We start from the raw sequence: 24,100 nt of genomic DNA, 5'->3' as shown, positions 1-24,100 counted from the left end.
TGCCCTGATATAATGAGAGGTTTTAGCATGACAGGGAGGTTAAGAGTTGTCGAATGCTTTTTCTGCATCTGTTAAGCTGTTCATATAGTTTTGCTCCTTCATGGTGTTAGCATAGTGAAAAACACTGACTTATTTTCAGATGTCATTCCTGTGACTAAACCCACTTGGTCATGGCATGTTTTCTTCTTTAAATATTCCTGAATTTAGTTTACTATTTGTTTTGTTAAGGAATTCTGCCTCTGTTTTTAGGAAGGATATTGAAACGTATTAATATTTTTCTTCTTTTCAAATGTTTTTGTCAGGTTTCACTATTAGGGTTATGCTGGGCTTAGAATCTACTGAAGAACTCTTATGTTGTCTGAAAGAATTTGTGTAAGATTTTTGTCAGTTCTTTTACTGTTTGTATTTTTGTCCCCTCCCCTGCTGCCTAATCTGGGGTCTCCTGGTCATCCAGTCTCAGAAATCTCACGGATCTTTGAAAATCTCTACTGGCACTGAGGAATCAAAACCACAGCACTGTGGTGCCCCATTTTTACTTCTTAGACTAGCAAAGAATTAAAGTTTAATGTGGCAAAGGTGTAGGGAAACAGGCACACTTGTGGACTCTCGGTGTGAGGTAAAATCGTCCAGCCTTCTTTTGGAGGCCAGTTTATCCTTATCTAAACAAAAGTATAAAATTATCTAACCTGCTGACAGCAGTTCCACTTCTAAGGAGCTACCTAACGGACAATGCACATGGCTACACGGATGCTTGACAGTGCGTACAGGCACCCAGAGCCATTCATCAAGCCGTGTTCAACATGAATCCTACCTATGATAAACTGATAATTTTAAAAACTAAGTCTATATTTTTTTGTGAATACAAAACGTTATTTCTTTTCTGATTTTTAGTACTAATTTGTACAATGAAAAGTACACATTTTCATGATTCCTGTAACCTTGTTAGGCCCTTAATTTTTTTTTTTTTTTCCTGTGAACATATAAGAAACTTCGAAAAGAGCCTCAAACAACCGGAGAAAGCAGTGGAAGGAGACACATTTTTTTCCATAGTGAGTTTCTTTAGGATGCACACTGATCGTGGTAAATCGCCCCCAGAGCCTCCAGCTCGCCTCCTAAAGAAGTGGTGAGAATCTGGTCCCAGCTGTGGGTTGATTGATGGTTTCTACACAGCACCCATAAATTGCAACAAACAGCAAGCAACGTTAAGGGTTGCTCCCCTTTCAGGGAAAAGGAAATTCAAAGGTGCTTAAGGCAGTGGTGGGGGAAGGCAGGGGCCTACACGGTTAATCGATTTACAAAGGACACGTTTTAAAAGTTAAACGTAGTGCAAAATAAAAAGAGTGAGGAGGATCGGAGGAAGGAAAGGGGAAGAGAAAGAAAAGGCGATCTGTCCTGTCACTCGCTGATGCTCTCCTGGGACCAATCTGGAAGCTAGACCCTCCAAAGACCCGGAGGCGGAGAGCGGGCTCTTCTCCTTCGGGGCCGCAGGTAGATGTTGCCAGCCCCGGATCCGCACTCCGCCACCCCCTCACCCCCTGTACTTGGGCTTCGCCCGGGTGGGTGCTGCCGGTACATGCCCAGCCGTGTCCCGCCCCCCTCGCCCCCGCCCTTTCCCGGCCAAGGAGCGCGCCATCTGGAGCCGGCACTCGCGGCGGGAGCTCACCGACAGCAGGACACCCAGGACGAAGAAGATGAGAACCAAGGGGCCCCGCAGCCGAGGCCTGGGACCGGGGGCGCGCCCTGCCCGGGTGCTCGAGGCGGCCTGTGTGCTCTGTGCCCCCTGCCACGTGCGGTCGCGGGGCGCTCGCTGTCCAGGTCGCCGCGGAGTAGCCATCAGGAATGAAAGTGTGCTTCGTGGGGCGCGGGATCGTCCCTGCCGCCTGTGGGATGCGCGGGGCAGGGCTCTACGGTCTAATGATTCAGCCTGACGCTAGCTTTATATCCTCGGGTTGCGTCACCCGCGGGGGCGAATGAGCTACGCCTTCCGTCGAGTTGACGTAAACATTCACCACTTCTAGCCAATCGCGTGTGGCCCAGGAGAGGAGCCCAGCGACCTTGACGGCACCTCTGTTTCAAAGAGGAAACTGCCTGCTTTGGCGGCTGATGCCCGGGGATGTGCCTTTGGAGGTGGGGACAGGGCACCTCCCACATGCTCTGTTGTGATTCGGGCTGTGAGATTCAGAATCTGCGTTCAAGGCGGGTCCTGACCCTGCCCCTTTGCAGGGCAAATGCCCCACCCGTTCATAAATCCTGAACCACCTATCTTCTGACTACCGCCTTCTGCCCACTCTCAGCTTCTGCTCCTCCCCGCCCCCCTTCCATTGACCAGGGCCCCAAGGAGGCCAGAGAACAGGGACTCCCAAGAAGTAGACCCCCCCCCCGCGAGAGTCTGCGGAGCGCCTCCAGCCCCCGCTTGGCACAGAGTGGATGCCCTGCACGTATTGTAGGGGTATGAACTAAGAAACCTTGAATTGTTAGAAAAATGAGTAGACTGCCAGACTCACTTGCACTTTCTGAGATTTAAGTGCTTAGAGAATGAGAGAGACCTGGTGGGATTTTTTGCCCTGGGCCTATTCACATAATTAATGTTAATGATCAATTTACTATCGAATTACAAATAAGTATTTATTTAAAGGCAAAGGATACACACTATATTTTCCTGTTGTGAACTCTACTTTTTAAGGACCTTAATTATCATTAGCATGGCTGTATAAATTTACTTTCATCACATTTGTTTTATAAACCTGAAGTTGTACCTGATAGAACATTTGGACCCTGGTGAATACCCCCTCAGGGTTCCCAGCATCTTCCTCTACCCTCTCCCTCACCCTCCAGTGTCTGGGCCTCTGATATCTGCGGGCTCTTGCCATGGACTCCATGGTGCTGTTCCCAAGCCCGAGTCTGTCCCCCATTCTTCACTGGTGCTGGGCCCTCTATCCTAGGGGGGTGTGAGCATTTACAACACAATGCAGGTACAAATACTTTGTTTAAAAAAATTTTAAAAGTTCCATCAAAGTCTGTTACGGCACCTTTCAGATATAATGATGCAAAATAAAGAGAAAGGAACCTTTATCATGAAAACCTCTTCCACTGAAAGGAGTAATCTATTCCCGGTGAGCCTGGTTCAGTAAGTGAGCCTGGTTGAGTAAGTCATCCTCCTCTTCCCTCTATGCCTTTCCTTTCTTTCCTTCATCATTTTGCTCCACAGGCCTACTTCCTATTAGGATGTTGCAGACTGGGAACAAGGGTCCCTGTCCTTTGCTGCATGGTGGTAGTGGTGGGGTGAAGTGGGGGGGGACCACAACTGGGAGGTGTTCTGGAAGCTGCCCCCTCAGAAGCCTGGTGAGGGCCCAGAAGCCTGGTAGGGAAGTGCTTCTGTATTAGCTGTTTGTCACAGCAATGCCCCCAACCAGACCCTATATTTGATTTTTTTTTTCTTTTTTTTAATTGCAGACCAGAATACCAACATGTCCACTGGAGACCTCTGGGTTCTAATCATCCCTGAGTCAATAAATTCCTGTGTGACTTGAGGAAAGTTTTTTTTAATTAAAAACATTTTTAAAATATTTTACACACTGCCCTTTGACCCTGGTGGCCTGAGGCAGGTCTTCTAGTAACAGTCCAACTAGAGGAAGGGGAGTCTAAGCTGGTCTTGGGGAGGGGAGCTGCCAGAGAGAATCCAAGGCAGACTGGATGGAACTGATGACTCAGGCTGGTGGAGGTCTTGGGTACCCCCCAGCCTCGTCACCTACCATGGCACTGAGAACGAAGAGGAAGCAAGAGACATTCCAACCAGCCAGAGGAAATCCTCCCCAGCCCCTGTGCAAAAGCCCACAGTCATGGAGCTGTCTCTGAGTCTCTTAACTCTCCGTTTGCATACAGTCCTTTTTTCTTTTCTTTTTGCCTTTTGACCCTCTTCACCCATTTCTCCACCCCCGCCAACCCGCCCTCCCCACCTCTAGCAACCATCAATCTGTTCTCTGTATCTGTGAACTTGATTTGGGGGTTTTTTGGGTTTTTTTTTTTTTTAAGATTTTATATGTAAGAAAGATTATATTGTATTCTCTTTCTCTGTCTGGTTTATTTCACTTAGGATAGTGCCCTCAAGGCCCATCCATGTTTTCACAAATGGCAGGATTTCATTCTTTTTATGGTTGAATAATAGCACATTGTGTGTATGTCTGTGTGTGTGTGTGTGTATATATATATATATATATATGCCACAATTTCTTTAGCCATTCATCTATTGATGGACACTTAGGTTGTTTCCAGATCTTGGCTATTGTAAATAATGCTGCTATGAACATGGGTGTGTTCCAGTTAGTGTCTTCATTTTTTTCAGATAAATACCCAGAAGTAGAATTGCTGGATCATATGGTAGTTTCATTTTTAATGTTCTGAGGAACCTTCATAATTTTTCATAGTGGCTGCACCAATTTACCATCCTACCAAGAGTGCACAGGGGTTCCCTCTTCTCCGTTGCCTCACCAATACTTGTTATTTCCTGGGTTTTTTTTGATAATAGCCATTCTAACAGGTGTGAGGTGATATCTCATTGTGGTTTTGATTTGCATTTCCCTGATGATTAGTGATATTAAACATCTTTTCATGTACCTGCTGGCCATCTGTATGTCTTCTCTGGAAAAATATCTGTTCAGATCTTCTGCCAATTTTTTAATTGGATCGTTTGGTTTATCTTATCGAGTTGTATGAGTTGCTTATATATTTTGGATATCAGCCTTTTATCAGATATACGATTTGCAAACATTTTCTCCCATTCAGGATGTTGCCTTTTTGTTTAGTTGATGGCTTCCTTTGCTGTGCAGAAGCTTTTTAGTTTGATGTAGTCCCACTTGTTTATGTTTGCTTTTGTTGCTTTTCCTTTTGGTGTCAGATTCAAAAAATCATTGCCAGGACCAATGTCAAGGAACTTACTGCCTACGTTTTCTATCTAGGAGTCTTATGGTTTCAGTTCTTACGTTCAAATCTTTAATCCATTTTGAGTTAATTTTTGTGTATGGGGTAAGATAGCGGTCCAGTTTCGTTCTTTTGCATGTTATGGCTTTCCAGTTTTCCCAACACCATTTATTGAAGAGAAATCCTTTCCCCATTGTATATTCTTGACCCCCTTGGCATAAATTAATTGACCATATATGCATGGGTTTATTTCTGGGCTCTCTATTCTATTCCATTGATCCATGTGTCTGTTTTTATGCCAATACCATACTGTTTAATTACAATAACTTGGAAATATAGTTTGAAATCAGGAAGCAGGATGCCTCTAGCTATGTTCTTCTTTCTTAAGACTGTTTACGCTATTTGGGGTCTTTGGTGGTTCCATACAAATTTAAGATTATTTTATTTATTTAATGTTTATTTTTATTTTTTTTCTTATTACTCATCCATTTTATACACTTCAGTGTATAAAATTTGTCCTTAATTTTTCTTTGTCTTTAATTTTTTCCAATTTGATTACTATGTGTCTCAGCATGTTTCTCCTTGGGTTTATCCTGTATGGGACTCTCTGTGCTTCCTGGACTTGGGTGGCTATTTCCTTTCCCATGTTAGGGGAGTTTTCGACTATAATCTCTTCAAATATTTTCTCGAGCCCTTTCTCTCTCTCTCCTTCTGGGACCCCTATAATGTGAATGTTGTTGCGTTTAATGTTGTCCCAGAGGTCTCTTAGGCTGCCTTCATTCCTTTTCATTCTTTTTTCTTTATTCTGTTCTGCAGTATTGAATTCCACCCTTCTGCCTTCCAGGTCACTTATCCGTTCTTCTGCCTCCGTTATTCTGCTATTGATTCCTTCTAGTGTAGTTTTCATTTCAGTCATTGTATTGTTCATCTCTGTTTGTTTGTTCTTTAATTCTTCTAGGTCTTTTTGAACATTTCTTGCATCTTCTCGATCTTTGCCTCCATTCTTTTTCCAAGGTCCTGGATCATCTTCACTATCATTAATCTGAATTATTTTTCTGTAAGGTTTCCTGTCTCTGCTTCATTTAGTTGTTTTTCTGGGGTTTTATCTTGTTCCTTCATCTGGTACATAGCCCTCTGCCCTTTCATCTTGTCTATCTTTCTGTGAATGTGGTTTTTGTTCCACAGGCTGCAGGATTGTAGTTCTTCTTGTTTCTGCTGTCTGCAGTCTGGTGGATGAGGCTGTCTAAGAGGCTTGTGCAAGTTTCCTGATGGGAGGGACTGGTGGTGGGTAGAGCTGGCTGTTGCTGTGGTGGGCAGAGCTCAGTAAAACTTTTATCCACTTGTCTGCTGATGGGTGGGGCTGGGTTCCCTCCCTGTTGGTTGTTTGGCCTGAGGTGACCCAACACTGGAGCCTACCTGGGCTCTTTGGTGGGGCCAACGGCAGACTCTGGGAGGGCTCACACCAAGGAGTATTTCCCAGAACTTCTGCTGCCAGTGTCCTTGTCCCTTGGTGAGCCACAGCTGCCCCCCACCTCTGCAGGAGACCCTCCAACACTAGCAGGTAGGTCTGGTTCAGTCCTATGGGGTCACCGCTCCTTCCCCTGGGCCCTGATATGCACTCTACTTTGTGTGTTCCCTCCAAGAGTGGAGTCTCTGTTTCCCTCAGTCCTGCCGAAGTCCTGCAATCAAATCTCGCTAGCCTTCAAAGTCTGATTCTCTAGGGATTTCTCCTCCTGTTGCCAGACCCTCAGGTTGGGAAGCCTGATGTGGGGCTCAGAACCTTCACTCCAGTGGGTGGACTTCTGTGGTATAAGTGTTCTCCAGTTTGTGAGTCACCCACCCAGCAGTTATGGGATTTGATTTTATTCTGATAGCGCCCCTCCTACCATCTCATTGTGGCTTTTCCTTTGCCTTTGCATGTGGGGTATCTTTTCTGGTGAGATACAGTGTCTTCCTGGCGATGATTGTTCAGCAGTTAGTTGTGATTCCGGTATTCTCGAAAGAGGGAGTGAGAGCATGTCCTTCTACTCTGCCATCTTCCTTACCTCAAGTGTCAAGATCATTTTTTTCTATTTCTGTGAAAAATGCGATTGAAATTTTGATAGGGATTGCATTGAATCTGTAGATTGTTTTGGGTATATGAACATTTTAACAATATTGATTCATCAATTCCATGAACATTTACTATTTTCCTATTTATTTGTATCTCCTTCGATGTCTTGTAGTTTTCAATATACAGATCTTTCACTTCCTTTGTTAAATTTATTCCTAGGAATATTATTCTTTTTGATGCAATTTTAAATGACATTATTTCCTTAATTTCACTTTCTGAGGGTTTATTATTAGTGTAAAGAAATACAATAGATATTTATATCAATAAAGATAACTTTATTGAATTCATTTATTAGTTCTAAGAGTTTTTGATGGAGTCTTGAGGGTTTTCTATATATAATATCATGTTCTCTGAGAACAGTGACAGTTTTACTTCTTACTTTCCTATTTTTTTAACATCTTTATTGGAGTATAATTGCTTTACAATGGTGTGTTATTTTCTGCTTTATAACAAAGTGAATCAGCTATACATATACTTATATCCCCATATCTCCTCCCTCTTGCATCTCCCTTTATTTCCTATTTGGATGCCTTTTATCTCTTTTTCTTGCCTAATTCCTCTGGCTAGGACTTGTAGTACTATGTGGATAAAAGCTGTGAAAGTGGGCATCCTTGTCTTATTCCTGATCTTAGAGGAAAAGTTTTCAGATTCTTGTGAATTATACCACGCAGAGAACTTCCAGATAAGGAAGACACATCTAGATCAGCAAAGGGTAACTACTGCCCTTTAGTTACAATCGAAAAACATTACACAACATTCAAATACCACTCGGCTGCTCTCAGACCTCTCTTGTGAGTGAACTATGCTTTCAAAAGCCCAGTCATATGTGGAGCCCTCCCCTTTTGGGGAAGGACACAGAGAGGAAGCCACAAGAGTGAATCTGCTTTTCAGGAGGGCAGTAGTTGTGACACTCATTACTCTTTCTCCCGGGACAGACGTGACTCGGATGGGTGACCTCATGTGTCACCCCATCACCTCTTTTGGGCATCTTTTCATGGACAGATTCCTCCCCGTCCTTAGCTTAAGTCAAGAGCCAACCAGGACAATGCTGGAGAGAGATTTCTTATAGGAACACTTATGTATTATCTGATTGTTGCAATAATGGGACATTTATTTTCTACAATATGTACACACAAATTTTGATGCGACTTATTTGAGAACTGTTGCTAACAACATTCCTGTTCATCTTATATTCCCAAAAGAGAGAAGGAGAAAATTAAATGCATGGTGAGTGTTGAAGGGGTTTTAGGTTCTCCATGAGGAAGGTGACCTAGGATCCTCCAGAACTTCTTCTGCCTGGATTATTGGCCAACTAGAAGAATCAGAACCACGCAAGTGTAGAGACCACCTCACTGGAGCCAGTGGGCATGAGTTCACCCACCGCCCCCTACCTCTGGCCCTTTTGGGCCTGCCTGGTGGTCAGGGTCTGAACAGCCTTTGTGGGTGCTGTAGGAGCACTTCTGAGTGCTCTGGCCTCAGAGGAAATCTCATGACGTTCCTGCGTATGCTGAGTGTCACCATCACTAGGCCCCCTAGTGACTGCGTGACACAGGGAGTATGTGGAGAGGGAAGGAGTCTGGTTGGAGATTTAGTGGACGGAGGATGCAACTAATAGAAACAAAGAGTGGCATCCTATCCCTTTGTCCACATAACGTAACTCAATCAGGGGGTGACATCCTATCACCTTGGCATTTTCTTGGTGAGAAGGAAGTCAGATTCTGTCCATACCCTCAGGTGGGATTACACAGGGCTGGACTCATTGGTGGTCATCTCAGGGTGTGTCTGCCTCATGGATTATTTTAAAATCAGAAGAAAATTTAACATAAAAGTAACCTAGTAATGGATCATTAAAACATGTACAAGACAAGGTACGAGAACAGAAAGGGTTCCAAACCCTAAAGCACAAGTTTGATGAGCTGGTTGTTTTCCTAATGTACACTGAAATATTGGATATATATTGTGGCGGACTTTCAAAATGAAATAAGAATCCTGCATGTTCTCCCTTAAACATACCTTTGGATATTGTTAAAGATCCCACCTGTTGGCAGTACTGCAATATTCTACATTCTAAATGGCAGTAAGGTAGATTAGGACTTGGGCCCGTATGACAGAGAAAAGTCAGCAGATATAGATGGAAGATGTTAAGCGTAAAGTTAACGATCAGGTATATAATTGAATATTTTTCTCCTCTAAATTGATACACTAATTTCAGTACACTTCTTTTCTTTGAATAAGGGAAGTTAGAATAACCATAATGGTAGTAATGACTGAACAACTCACAAGACAGCAGTGGGTGCAGGAAGGGATTTTCCCAGGGAAACCTCAGGAGCCAGGAGATGTAGGTCCCTGCTTGCTGCTGCAAACCAGGGCATACAAGATAGAGGTGAGCTTTGTCTGGGCCATTTCCCTTCCAGGGATCTTCCCACCCTGTGGTGAGGACATTCCCTCCCTAAGGATGCCCTGATCCGTCTCAAGGTGTGAATACTTTGCCAGGGTCTGTCCTCATCCACCTGCAGGGCCCTGGAGAGCTCTGTGCAGACCTGCCGCTTCCCAGCCGCAGCATGACCCTCTGCCTCCTCAACCCCAGTCCTGCGCCCGACCTTTCTCCAGCATGGGGCTAAATGAGTGCACGGAATCAATTGTGAGGAACCCTGACCATAGCTCCCCCAAAATCTCCAGACCAAAATGAACGAGCTGTTGGTAGGAACCAAAATAGTGCACGTGTGTATGTGTGCATGCATATGTGCATGTGTGCACATATGTGTGTGTGTGTGTGTGTGTGTGTAGAGGAAAAAAATACCTCTATAGCTTAACTCAATATTCCACTTCTTCTAGGAAGTTACCTTAAGAACATGATCAAGAATCTAACTGAAGATATATTTTCAAATATATTCACAAGTTCTTGGCTATCAGGATACTGGTGATTGATTGAGCATTGGGGGAGGGGATGGTTGCAGGGCTCCAACATAGCAATGGACACTTGCCATCTTGGGAATGCAGGTTATCTTCCTCACCTTCAGAGGTGACCCCACAGAAGGTTTATTGTCTGCGTTGGGGTGGGGAAGTTGGGGCAAAGGTGAAATGCAGGAGAAAAGGTACAAGGCTGGAGAATGGGAATGCCCTATAGTAAGAGGACACCTAGTACTGGTTTGGAGCATAAAGGGAAGGAGAAAGGGGGATAACTGAGCAGGAGCAGATTGTGGAGGAGGGGAGAGATGGTACTCGAGGACTATGTAAGAGTAAAACAGCAGGTTGTGGTTTCCGTGTCTTCAGGGTGAGGCTGAGGTACCAATGGGCAGGGGCAGAAGGGCAGCCTCTGGGGGTGCGGGATGCAGCTGTGTACTCAGCACCTTGGTTCTGGGAAGGGGACAGAGGTGGGACCACGAAGCCTTCCAGAAACTCTAAGTGAGAAGGAGAGCTAGGGCCTAAAGTCCAGGGGAGAAGAAATGGGTCTCTGTGAGGTTGCAGGGCTGAGCCACTGGGCCCACTGATGAGGATGCAGAAAGGCCAGTGGGGACAGAAAGGGAAGGTGGCCCAGGAGCTGCAGGAGGGTGAGGGGTCACAGAATGACCCCAGCAAGCAGGGCCCCACCCCCCCTTCCCAGCAGCTCTGTCAGAGCCGGTCTGCACCTCAAGGGAGCCCAGCAGGCCCAGGTGTGGCCCAGAGACATCACCTGGGGAGGCTGTGGGGAAGCCAGGCCAGGCTGGGGTCCCTCTCCCAGGGGAAGGGCAGGGAGGAGAAGGAGGGAGGAGGGGCTGGACTCTAGTTCCCCAGGAACCTGGAGCCTGGAAATCCAGAGTCAGAGCAGGAGACACACTCATGTAAGGTGAGACTGAGGCATAAAGGGTAGAAGGAAGGAGCCGGTCACACAGCAAGAAAACACACCCCTGCACCTGGGTCACTCAGCACTGCTCCAGAGGAGAGCAGGAGGATGGGGGAGAAAAATACACACACTTATTTTTATTTAAAATTACATATTTTGGTCATGGATTCATAAATATGTAAATATTTTGTAGCTGATGGCCTTTCTTGTATTGTTTGATATTATTGACAAACTCTTCAAAGGGATTATCAACTGCTTCCCTTTCAAGGAGAAGAGATAAACCAGGGACACTGTGATTTCCTAAATCAATTCTTCCACTCCCATGCACGTGCAGGGGCTATCTGCCCTGTGTTCTTTTGTCCTATCTTCAAGTTCACTGATCCTTTCTTCTACCTGTCAAATGTGTGGTTAAACACCTGTAGTGCGGATTTCTCACTTCAGCTATTTGACTTTCCAGCCCTACAATTTCGTTTTGGTTCCTTTTGATATTTTTTTAATGGACACATTCCCTACAGTAATCCTCACTTCTTAAGTGTCTGCTCCAGCTTTGACAGCTGTATGCAGCTGAGTAGTTATCACCCAATCAAGACACAGAACATTCCCAGCACTCCACACAGCTCCCTTCTGCCCCTTCCAGTCCTTTCTCACCCACCCAGTCAGGAGACAGGCACTACATCCCAGGCTATATGTGACTCAAGTGAAGAATATACATGAGGGCACTTTGGAAAATAGAAGTAAAGGTTATTCCACAAATGCAAAGGTGCTTTGATCAGTAATAATGTACCATATCAATAGTCTAAATAAGGGAATGAAAGCATCTGATAGTCTCTATGGAAGGTGGAAAGATATTTGGTAAAATTAAGCACCAATTTTGATTTTTTGAAACCATCTCAAAATCAGAGGCTGCATCCACAATGATAAGAATTTCTACATGAAACCAAGACCCAACCTCATTCTTTTTTTTTTTTTTTTTTTTTTTTTTGCGGTACGCAGGGCTCCCACCGCCGCAGCCCCTCCCATCATGGAGCACAGGCTCCGGATGCGCAGGCTCAGCGGCCATGGCTCACGGGCCCAGCTGCTCCGCGGCACGCGGGATCCTCCCAGACCGGGGCACAAACCCGCGCCCCCCGCATCGGCAGGTGGACTCCCAACCACTGTGCCACCAGGGAAGTCCCAACCTCATTCTTTTAAAAAAAATTTAATTTAATTTTTACTGAAGTACAGTTGATTTACAATGTTGTGTTAATTTCTGCTGTACAGCAAAGTGATTCAGTTATTCATATATATATTTATATTTTAATATTCTTTTCCATTATGGTTTATCATAGGATATTGAACATAGTTCTCTGTGCTATACAGTATGACCTTTTATCCCCAACCTTGTTCTTAATGGTTAAATACTAAGGGCCTCTCCAAGAGAGTCCATTCAATACGAAAACACCTGCTTTTTCTAAGGATAGTTGAACATTATTCTGAAAACTCTAGCCTATGAAGCATGTTGTGAAAAAAAAAATGAGGCAGATTCTTGGATGGAGCAGGTAAAACAGTCGTATTTTAGATATGATTGTAGAGTTTAAAACTGAATCAGAAAGTTTATGACAAGAGGGTCCAACTTACAAAATGCTTAAGATACAAAGAAAACAGCCTTGACAAGAAAATGTAATAATTGATGTGAAGAAAAGCATAAATCTTAATTGAGTTATAATACAGTTGAACCTTGAACAACACAGATTTCAACTTTGTGAATCCACCTATATGTGGATTTTCAAAACATATACAGTCAGCTCTCCATATTTGCACATTTTGAAATTTCTATCTGTAGTTGGTTGAATCCACAGATGTAAAACCCATGGGTGTGGACGGCTGCCTTTACCATGCCATTTTATATCAGGGACTCGGGCATCTGCAGACTTAGGCATATGTGGGAACTCCTGGAACCAATTTCCTGCAGGAACCGAGGGACGACTGTACTTGACTTGAAATTCTATCTTCATAAGAAATATGTTGAATATTGACAATATCTCAATTCTTACTAGATTATTTTTTAATTTTAAGATAAATTTAATAAAAACTTAAATGATTTTTGGGGGGGGGAGTGGAGGAAATCTTGTGAAACAATTCTAAATTCTGCCTGGGTAAAATTATAAGTTTTAAAAAAGTAAGGAAAAGGTATTTGCTCTGTTACATACTAAAATATATTAGAAAATTTCATTGGGAAGAGCATATTACATAGTATAATGTCTTGCATGTAAAAATATACAGCTATACATATGCATATGCATATATACATGGCATATACATAAAGATTCCGGCAAACAATCACAAGAAATTCCCTCTCCTAGTTACTTGAAATAAAAAGAGCCAGGGGGCTGGGAAAAGAGTGAAAGAGGTCTCACTATTGTCTGAGAACCTTTCTGTACTATTTAAATTTTCTCACTTTGAACGTGTATTGACCTCTTTTTAAAAATATCAAAGTAGTTAATCAGGATGGAGGGATAACTGACCTTTTAAATGTTTGTTTTCTTTCTTTTTTTTTTTTTACATTCACGTTATTAAGTTAAAATGTGTATTGAGCAAGAAATGAGCAAAAAGGAACTATCTAAGCAGAAAGAGACCAATGTCTGTATAAACATTTGAACTGTGGTCAAGGACAGACCAAAAGCAGAGAGAAATAGGAGAATCCATTGCTAAATGGGGTTGGAAGAACCAGAAAGTGACCCAGAACAATTCAGGGAACACATCATATCAATCACAAAATAAATTCCATTTAGGTTATAGCTACACGCTAAAAAAAATAAAAATTCTCTACGAGATTAGAGAACTTCATCTTATATGGGGTCTCTCTAAGCTTATAAGCAATTAAAAAGTGTTGTATCTACAAATTTCACTAGTTAAAAATGAAAATTTCTGTACACTAAAATATTAGACTAAATAAAATGATAACAAAAAATTAGGAACTTATTGTCTGTATGTGAGAAAATGCACAGGCATGATAGCTTGTCTTCTTAGAAAGACTCTAAGCAGAAAAGACCAAAATCATAAACAAAAATAATGAAAATAAAGAAATGCAAGTTTAAACCGATTTTTTTGTAGTTAGCAAAAATGAAAAAAGGCCCACAACATAAGATCAAAACTACTGAACTATATGAACCAAAACCGGATGTACATGTGACCACGTGAGTGTGTGTATGCAGGTCTACGGTAAAAATATACTTTTGCAGGTTGACCCAGATTCTATTCTTCTAGAAAGCCACCCTATTTACATGATCAGAAAAATATATATGGATTTATTTTCACATATATTCAATGTAATAATAATTTTGAAAAAAATCAAAAATTCTTAGTGTTATGCAGATTATTACTAAACTATGTAACAGCCACACAGTGGAATACCATGCAGCCTTTATTTAATCGTTCAACAAACATGGGAGTACCCACTCTGTGCCTGCCTGTTTTAGGTTTTAGGAATATAGCTAGTGAAAAGAAGACAGATAATAAGTAGCATAACATCTCACAGAGCTGCTGGTCTACCATAGCCGGGAGCAGGTTCCTTTCCCCTCCATGACCCTGATCTCCCTCCTTCACCCCTTCCCCATGGCACAGGAGGCCTGACCAGCATCGGCTTTTCCCCGTTTCTACCATGGTCATGGGCAAGCAGAAGGGCTAGGGCACCACAAGGCCCATCACACACTCATCAGCACACACTCTGTTGTTTTTCTACTTTCAATTTCATTACTTTCTGCTCTAATCTGTATTATTTCCTTCCTCTGCTTACTTTACCTTTAGTTTGCTCTTCATTTTTCAGTGTCTTACAGTACAATATTAGGTTATTGATTTGAGATCTTTCTTCTTCCTTTAAAGTAGTCATTTACAGCTACAAATTTCTTTCTAAGTTTTCAGCTACTTTAGCTATATCCCGTAAGTTTTGGTATGCTGTATCTTCAATCTCATTCATCTCAAAATATCTTCCAATTTCCTTTTTGATGTCTTCTTTGACTAATTGGTTATTTGGGAGTGTGGTTTAATTTTTACATAGCTGTGAACTTCCCCAATTTCTTCCTGTTATTGATTTCTAACTTCATTCCATTGTGGTGGGAGGGTATACTTTCTATTATTTCTCTCCTTTTAAATTTATTGATATTTGTTCTATGAGCTCACATATTGTCTAATCTGGAGAATGTTCCATGTGCACTTGAAAAGAATGTGTATTTTGTTGTGGTTGACTGAAGTACTCTATAGATGTCTGCTAGGTCTATTTGGTTTATAGTATTGTTCAAGTCTACTATTTCCTTGTTGATCTTCTTTTTTTTTTTTTTTTTCTTTGCCACACCATGCAGTGTGTGGGATCTTAGTTCCCCGACAAGGGATCGAACCTGTGCCCCTCGCAGTAGAAGCTCGGAGTTTTAACCACTGGACCACCAGGGAAGTCCCCATTATGAATTCTTATAGATTAAGGAAATTGCAATTCTAAGTGTGCTTTGTATTCTGAGTACTTTTTTCTAATTTGTTTTTAACTTTGTCATGATTTCTTCCATGCAGCTTTCTTCTTAATTTGTATATAGTTGACTTTAGGCAAGTTTTATAGTTTCTTGTCATACTGAAGAAGTCTTTCCCCTCTCCGAACTTGTAAGAATTTTTTTCTCATATTTTTGCAGTATTTTTGTTTCATATATTACAATTAATTCATTGATCCATCTAGTCTTAATTTTCTAATATAAGAAGAGCATAAGGAAGACACTATTATTTTTCAGAAGTCATCCTAGTTGCTCCATCACCATTACTGAATAGTCACTTTTTTATCATTGATAGGAAGTGTCATCATCATAACACATTATTAAGGAAAGGTTTTGAAAGTTGGTTTTTTTAGAGTATCTTTCATTACTGATAAATATGAATTAGATGAGAATGACAGATAGATCCTGCAGGGAAGAGTGAGGTCACCTAAAGGAGGAGAGCCTGGAGGTGAAGGTCAAGCCTTGGGACATGGGCTCCCAGGTCGTGACAGCTCCTGCAAGTCTTCAGCTCAGTTCCTGGAGAATACCTTTGCATTCCAGAGCACAGAACCCCCTTTCTTTGGGTCACCATTTGACTCTTCACAGCTTAAATTTTTTCCTATTGTTTTCTTGCCGGGGCAGATGGCATGAGCTTTATCTGAAGGCTTTTCCCTCCTTGTTGTATTACTTCTGTGCCTCTGTGTCTTCCATTGACTGGCAGCTCGTTGAGGACAGGGATTAGGACTTTCTTCTCTCAGTTCTAGAGACCCAGGTGGTGTTGTCCAATACAGTAATCATTAGGCCCATGTGGGGATGGAGCACTTCAAATAGCTTCTCTGAATCAAGGTGTGTTGCAAGTGAAAAATACACTCTGAATTTCAAAGACAGTCTTTAAAAAAAAAAAAAAAGGATCCCAATGTTTTATATTTCTTATATTTTCCATCTCTTTGTTGAAGTTCTCACTGTGTTCATTCATTCTCCCCAGTTCGGCAAGCTTCTTTGTGACCATTACTTTGAACTCTTTATCAAGGAACTTACTTATCTCCATTTCATTAAGGGTTTTTCCTAAGGTTTTATCTTATTTTGTCATTTGGAACAGATTTCTTTGTTTCTCCATTTCGCTTGACTCTCTGTATTTGTTTCTATACAGTAGAAGAAACAACCATCTCTCTCCCAGTCTTGAAGAAGTAGCCTTGTGTAGGAAATGAATTTTTTGTTCAGCCCTCCCCCAGCTCTTAGTCATCTCTCAAACTTTTGGGATTGCTGAAGCAGCCTATTATATTTTTTAAGTGTTCCCAGTAGTTGAGCATGTGCCAAGACATGTCCTATCCCAAAGGAGAAGATCTCAATGCCTAGATTCAGGATGACTGGAAGCCAGCCACACATGCACAAAGAAAATTACGGGCTAATATCCTTGATGAACATAGATGCCAAAATCTTCAACAAAATATTAGAAAACTGAATTCAACAATACCTTAAAAGGACCATGCAACATGATCAAGTGGGATTTATTGTAAGGATGCAAACTATGGTTCAAAATCCACAAATCAGTCAATGTGATACACCACATTAACAAGATGAAGAATAAAAATGATACGATCATCTCAATAGATGCAGAAAAAGCATCTGACAAAATTCAACATTGATTTATGATAAAACTCTCAACAAAACAGGTATAGAGGGAATAGACCTCAACATAATAAAGGCCATATCTGACAAGGCCACAGCAAACATCATATTCAATGGTGGAAAGCTAAAATTACCTCTTCTAAGATCAGGAACAAGATAAGGACACTCACTCTTGTCACTTTTATTTAACATAGTATTGGAAGTCCCAGCCAGAGTGATTAGGTAAGAAAAAGGAATAAAAGACATCCAAATTGGAAAGGAGTAAGTAAAATTGTCACATGTCACAGATGACATGATATTATGTATAGAAAATCCTAAAAATGCCATCGAAAAAACTCTTAGAACTAATCAATGAATTCAGTAAAGTTACAGGATACAAAATCAACATGAAAACATCTGGTTGCATTTCTTTACACTAATAAAAAACCAGCAGAAAGAGAAATTAAGAAAACATTCTAATTTACAATTGCATCTAAAAAAGAAAATTCCTATGAATACATTTAACCAAGGACGTCAAAGGCCTGTATATTGAAAACTACATTGAAGAAGACACAAATAAATGGAAAGATAGTCCATGCCCATGGATTTAAAGAATCAATACTGTTAAAATGTTCATGCACCTAAAACAATCTATAGATTCAATGCAATCTCTATCAAAATTTCAATGGCATTTTTCACAGAAACAGAGCAAAGAATTAAAATTTGTACTGAACCACAAAAGACCCTGAATAGCCAAAGTAATCTTGAAAGGAAAGCAAAGCTGGAGGCATCTTGCTTCCTGATTTCAAACTATATTATAAAGCTATTTCAATTAAACAGTATGGTATTGGCATAAAAACAGACACATAAATCAGTGGAATAGAATAGAGAGCCCCAAAATAAACCCATGCATATATGGTCAATTAACTTTTGCCAAGAGAGCCAAGAATATACAATGGGAAAGGACATTCTCTTCAGCAAATGGTGTTGGGAAAACTGGACAGCAACATGCACAAGAATGAAACTGGACCACTATCTTATACCATACACACAATCAACCCAAAATGGATTAAAGAGTTGAACATAAGAACTGAAACCATAAAACTCCTAGAAAAAAACATAGACAGTAAGCAACTTGACACTGATCTTGGCAATGATTTTTTGAATCTGACACCAAAAGCAAAAGCAACAAAAGCAAACATAAACAAGTGGGACTACAAAGCTTCTGCACAGCAAAGGGAACTGTTAACAAAATAAAAAGGCAACATATTGAATGCGAGAAAACATTTGTAAATCATGTATCTTATAAACAGGTAATATCCAAAATATATAAGGAGCTCATACAACTCAATAGCAAAAATCCCCCAAACAATCCAATTTAAAAATTAGCAGAAGTTCTGAATAGACATTTTTCCAAAGAAGACATACAGATAGCCAATTGGTACATAAAAATATGGTCAACATCATTAATCATCAGGGAAATGCAAATCAAAACCACAATGAGATATTGCCTCACACCTGTTAGAATGGCTATTATCAAAAAGACAAAAAAAGAATAAGCGTTGGGGAGGATGTGAAGAAAAGGGGACCCTTGTGTACTGTTGGTGGGAATGCAAATTTGTGCAACCACCATAGAAAACAGTATGAAGATTTCTCAAAGAGTTAAAAATATAACTACTATATGATTCTGCAATTTCACCTCTGTGTATTTATCCAAAGAAAATGAAAACGCTAACTAAAAAAGATATAAGCACCCCATGTTCACTGCAGTATTATTTACAATACTCAAGAAATGGACACAACTGAAGTGTCCATTGATGGGTGAATGTATAAAGAAATTGTGGTATATATATATATATATATATATATATATATAAACACAGTGGAATATTATTCCGCCACAAAAATTTAAATCTCTCCATGCATGACAACATGGGTGGACCTTGAGGGCATTATGCTTGGTGAAAAAGTCAGACAAAGAAAAATACCATATGATCTCTCTTATATGCAGAATCTAAAAAAAAATTTTAAAAAAAGCTCATAGATACAGAGAACAGATTGATGGTTGCAACAGGTGGGGTAGGAGTGCAGGATGGGTGAAATGGATGAACTGTTTTGTATGGTTTTGGTTTTCAGTTTAAATAAATTGAATAATATTTTTTATTTAAAAAATTAAATAAATTAAAGACCCTATCTACAAACATAGTCTTATTCTGAGCTACTGTCGGTTAGGATTTAAACATATGAATTTGGTGGTGGAGGAGCACAATTCAGCCCATAACAGGCACGTAGGAAAAATACAAAATCATCTAACATACATGTAAATAAGTAAATAAAATAAAAAGGAAGTTGACAACCTGTCCTCAAAAATAGTCTGTCAATTTCCCACTAAATATCAAGGAGTCACAGAAAAAGATGAAACAGCAATTCAGGATAGGATCTCTGTGCAATAAATGATATCATAGAGACAACTGGAGAAATATGAATGGGGTCTGAGGATTAGCTGATAGTACCCTTTGGATGTTAATTTTCTGATTCTGAAGGCTGCATTTAACTATGGGGGTAGAATGTTCTGGTTTGTTGGAAACCCCCACTGAAGCATTAAGGGGTGATGTGCATTCTGTCATTGACTTGTTCTCAGATGGTTCAAGGAAATGTGTTTAGTACGGTTTTTGCAATTTTCTGTAATTTGAGAGTGTTTTAAGTCAGGATGTTAAATTTTAAAAAGAAGAAGATTGAACCAAAAACAAGTTATGTGGAGCCCAGTTTGACTGGCTGGATCCAAATAAGACAAAATGCAGCCCTCTGACACCTAAAATTCTTTGAAGAACTTAGAGACAGATGTGCTAATGTGTGTCCCTCTAGTCCTCCCTTTTCCAGGCTGGGCCTCCTCTGAGTTTAGGTAATGGCTGCGTCCTCTTTTTCTGCTCACACAATCCTATTGCCTCCTATGCTCCCGGACTTGCATGCTATGACCTGCTAGATTCACTTAGTTCTAGCAGGTGTTCTCTGCAAATGAATACAGTTGGTTATTTCTTCCTTTCCGATCTTTATGCCTTTCTCCTCTGACTTAGAGCAATGTCCAGAACCTGAGTAGAATCATCTTGTATCTGTTTTGCTAAGTAGTATTTTTCAAGGAATTTGTCCATTTTATTCAAGTTGTCAAATTTATCAGCATAAAATTATTATTCATAAGATCCCCTTATTATCCTTTTCATGGCTGCAGAGTTTGTAATAATATCCCATCGTTACTTCTTTATATTGGGGTTTTTTTTTGCTTTTTTTTCTTTTAAAATTTGGTTTATTGATTTTATTTTATTCATTCTGTTGATTATTTCAAAGAATCAATACTTGGTTTGTCAATTCCTTTAACTGTTTGTATTCTATCTCATTGATTTCTACTCATATTATTATTTCCTTCTTATTCTTTTGAGTTTAATTTGCACTTATTTTATGGTGATTAATGCGGATCTTCCAGTCACTGATTTTATTTTATTTTTTAAAATTTTACTCCCTATTTCTCCCAACCCCCTCTTCTTTTAACAGAAGGAAGGTCTTTAATTGCAAACTACACAGTTTACTCTAAGCACTGCTTTAGCAGTCTTCCACAAATTTCCATGTGGTATGTATTCAGTATTATATATTTTGAAATTAAAAAAAATTCTCTTTTGATTTCATCTAAGAACCATGAATGCTTTGGAGGTATGTTGCTTTAAACTCAAATTTTGGAGTTTTTTTTTCTAGAGATCATTCTTGACTAGTAATGTAATTTCATTGAAGTCAGAGAACAGAGTCTATACGATTTCATTGCTTTTAAACTTATTTAGACTTTTTTAAATTGTCCAGAATGTGGTCTATGTTGATGAAAGTACCACGTTCGTCAAAAAAGAATGAGACTTCATTAGATGTTGCAGTGTGCTCTCTGAATGTCAATTAAGTCAAGGTGGTTGATAGGTTTTTTTTGGTTCTTTTTTTTTAAGTTTGTTTTTAATTTGGTCGTGCCGCAGGGCTTCCGGCATCTTAGTTCCCCAACCAGGGAGTGAACAGGTGCCCTCTGCGGTGAAAGCACAGAGTCCTAACCACCGGACTGCGGGGCAATTCCCATGGTGGTTGATAGTGTTACTACCCTTTCTCATCTTCATTAAAGGATGATATGATAGTCCTTTAATTTCATCAGTTTTTGCCTTATGTATTGATATTTTAAAGCTCTACTATTAGGCATATAATATTTATGATTAAGATGTCTTCCTGATGAATTGACACTTTTAACACTACAAATGGTGCCTTTTTAAAAATCTTTGGTAACATCAAGTGAAAACTTGAAATTGACTCCATGGTGCCTTTGGACCTGGGCAATCCCTCAACAGGACATTCAGTTACCTCTGTTCTGTTCCCAACCTGCCAGTCATATTTCCCACCATAAATACCCCCTAGAACAGGACAAGGACATCATACCAGCATTAGTGCAGGCATCTTAGAACCCATGTGCGTTCAGGGGAGGCACGTCTGGAGCTTGCTGAGCAGCCCTGTGCAGGGACAGTTCCGGCCACAGGGAGCTGAGGCAGAGACACAAAGACCCCCCCGCACCCCCATAAACACCACCAAGGTCACCAAGGTGAAAAGAGCCTGGAGGGGCTGCAAGACAGAGGTGACAATGCTACTGGTGGCAGGGACACTGGTGGACATGGGGTGAAAAGTCCACACGGACAGGATCACAGACAAGAACGAAGTCAAAGTAAAAGGGGGAGGGGGTGGGCGAGGAGGAGGCTTCCTAGTGTGTAATCCCCACTGCACCCTGTTTGAGGGACCCGGGTGTGGTGGAGATCTGAGGCTTTGCCGACCCACAGACTTGTGTGTCTGTGGGGGCGGGGTGTGTGTGTGTGTGTGTGTGTGTGTGTGTGTGTGAGAGAGAGACAGAGACAGAGACAGAGACAGAGGAGGGAGACAGGAGGGCTGCACTGGAGCAGCAGCGTGGGACAAAAGAGAAGGTAACGAGGGGACTTCCTTGGCAGGCCAGTGGTTATGACTCCCCGCTTCCACTGCAGGAGTCAAGGGTTCGATCCCTGGTTAGGAAACTAAGATCCCACATGCTGCCAGCATGGCAAAAAAAAAAAAAAAAAAAAAAGAGGGAGGAAATGAGAAGGAAGGAGGAGATGTGGAAGTGTGTTAAGTTGAGCCCTGTGTAGACTCTACTGACCCTGCTCTGCCCAGAGATGAATCATGAGCAGGGATTTCCCTCTCCTGCTTCCCGCCCCCCGTCGCTTCCTGCCCTCCCCCCCCCGCCCCCCCCTTAGACTGCAAAACAGTCTAGTTTGATCTTCACTCTCTCTTTTTCCTGATAAGAGTCAACCAAACAAACACTACTCTTAGCTTGAGGAGACAAACACACCCTAAAGCTACACCGTTAACTCTTTTTTTTTTTTTAAAGATTCTTTAAATTCTCTAGTGCTTTACAATTTTCAAACGTTTCACACACGTGTGATTTCATATAATCCCATAACAACACTTCTTTTCCCCTTATCCCTATATTGCCCCTCCCTGATTCCCTCTCCCTACTGGTAACCACCAGGTTGTTCTCTATATGCGTGAGTCTGGTTCTTTTTTGTTTTATTCACTAGTTTGTTGTATTTTTCAGATTCCACATATAGGTAATATCATTCAGTGTTTGTCTTTTACTCCTAACCTGAGCAGCTGTGACATAGTGCGTCAGACTTGTTCTCAAGGTTTTCTTGTGGTCTGAGGTCTGTTTCTTCTGAGATTTTTGTGGGTTTTGGATGGTTGTTGTATAGGTAAAAAGACAAGCTACGTTAACACTAAAGCCTTCCGCCTCCTAGCTCAGGGCAGCCATTAAATAGTTTTTCCAGGATGCACACCTTACCTGTTTGATCTCAAAATGGAAATCAAAATAAAAGCTTCACACCCTTTCCTCCTAAACTAAAGACAGAGCCCCTGGGGTCAGCTGTATGATTACTGGTGGTTTACCCTGTAAGCCCTGTATGTTGCTGTGGAAGAAAGTGCCCGGAAGGAATTTGGCAAATTGCTCACAGCAGCCAAGAACCGGTGCTGAATGCAACGGAGGATGGGAAAGCTACTTATCTGTAAAAATCAATGGGAAGAATAGATGCAATGAGCATGTTTTAGAATTTAAACAGAGGCATAAAAGGGGGGAGGGGGAGGGGAGGGGGAGGGGAGGGGAGGGGAGGGGAGGGGAGGGGAGGGGGAGGGAGGAAGCTGGGAAGGAAAGGAAAGGAGAGGGAGGAGAGAGGGGGTGCGAAGCGGAGTAAGGTAATGAGAGGGAAGGGCTGGGCCATATCAAGGCTTGCTAAGGAGTTTTCAACTCTTCTCTCTGGAATTTACTTCTGGGGCAGCCAGACAAGCCTAGGAATGCGGGCTTTTCTCCCTCTGGGCCCGGTCGGTCCTGCCGGGTCATGACTCTGCTCCTTCTCCCGACTCTGCCCACTGCTGGTCCCGCTCAGACAACCCGGGCCGCAGGTGACTCGGGCAGGCACCCCACCGTGTCCCCACGTCCCGCCCACCCCCTTTCCCGGCCGCCAAGCGCGCCTTCCGGAGCCAGGATCCGCGATACGAACTCACCGACAGCAGGACACCCGAAAGGACGAAGATGAGAGCCCTGGGGCCCCGGAACGGAGGCCTGGGACTAGGAACCGAGGCCCGGGAGCCCGAGGCGGCCGGCGCGCTACGTCCCCGCTGCCTCGTGCGGTCGGGGAGCGCTCGCTGTTCAGGTCGCCTCGAGGTGACAGCCGGCAGCGCCATCAGGGATCGAGAGTGTCTTTTGCTGAACGCGAGAAAGTCCGCTTCTGATTGCTAGTTGCTGGAAGTCTGCGGGATACCGCAGTTCCGAAGCACCGCTCTCGCGGGTTTGGGGTGAATGAGGAGAGCTGGTGGCCCCGCCTAGTCTTACGCGGGTATTGCGCAATCAGTGCCGGGCGAATAAGAAGCTCCTCCTTCCTCTGAACTGGAAAAAAGACGGAGTTGGCGTTAAAAACCCTTCCTGAAGCGGGTCCCTTACCAGGGCCAACGACGCTCCCGAGCTACCGCTCTGGGCTTCTGACTACAGCCTTCTGCCCATTCTCAGCTTCTGCTCCTTCTACCCTTATTGGCAGGGTGGGTGCATGAATATCACTG

The 24,100-nt window shown here is 42.0% G+C and overlaps 1 protein-coding gene across 8 annotated transcripts in view; it reads right to left on the bottom strand.

The window, feature by feature from the left end:
• The window catches only part of LOC101271509 (tumor necrosis factor receptor superfamily member 10A), a 105,886-nt gene extending 82,008 nt beyond the window's left edge, over positions 1–23,878 (bottom strand). For 2 of the 8 annotated variants that reach the window (XM_049711677.1, XM_049711678.1), the window contains exon 1: positions 23,549–23,873. In XM_049711677.1, the coding sequence (XP_049567634.1) occupies positions 23,549–23,728 (180 nt within the window). In that variant the 5' untranslated portion in view covers positions 23,729–23,873. Of the gene's footprint in view, positions 1–23,548 lie in introns of all 8 variants that reach the window. The other 6 variants (XM_049711675.1, XM_049711680.1, XM_049711674.1 and 3 more) reach the window with 6 other exon arrangements.
• Between the last annotated feature and the right edge of the window lie 222 nt (positions 23,879–24,100).

The sequence above is a fragment of the Orcinus orca genome, chromosome 6 (assembly GCF_937001465.1).
Source record: "Orcinus orca chromosome 6, mOrcOrc1.1, whole genome shotgun sequence".
NCBI classification, from domain to species: domain Eukaryota; kingdom Metazoa; phylum Chordata; class Mammalia; order Artiodactyla; family Delphinidae; genus Orcinus; species Orcinus orca.
Note: the sequence above shows the minus strand (reverse complement) of the source record. Positions and strands in the feature narration are given on the sequence as shown.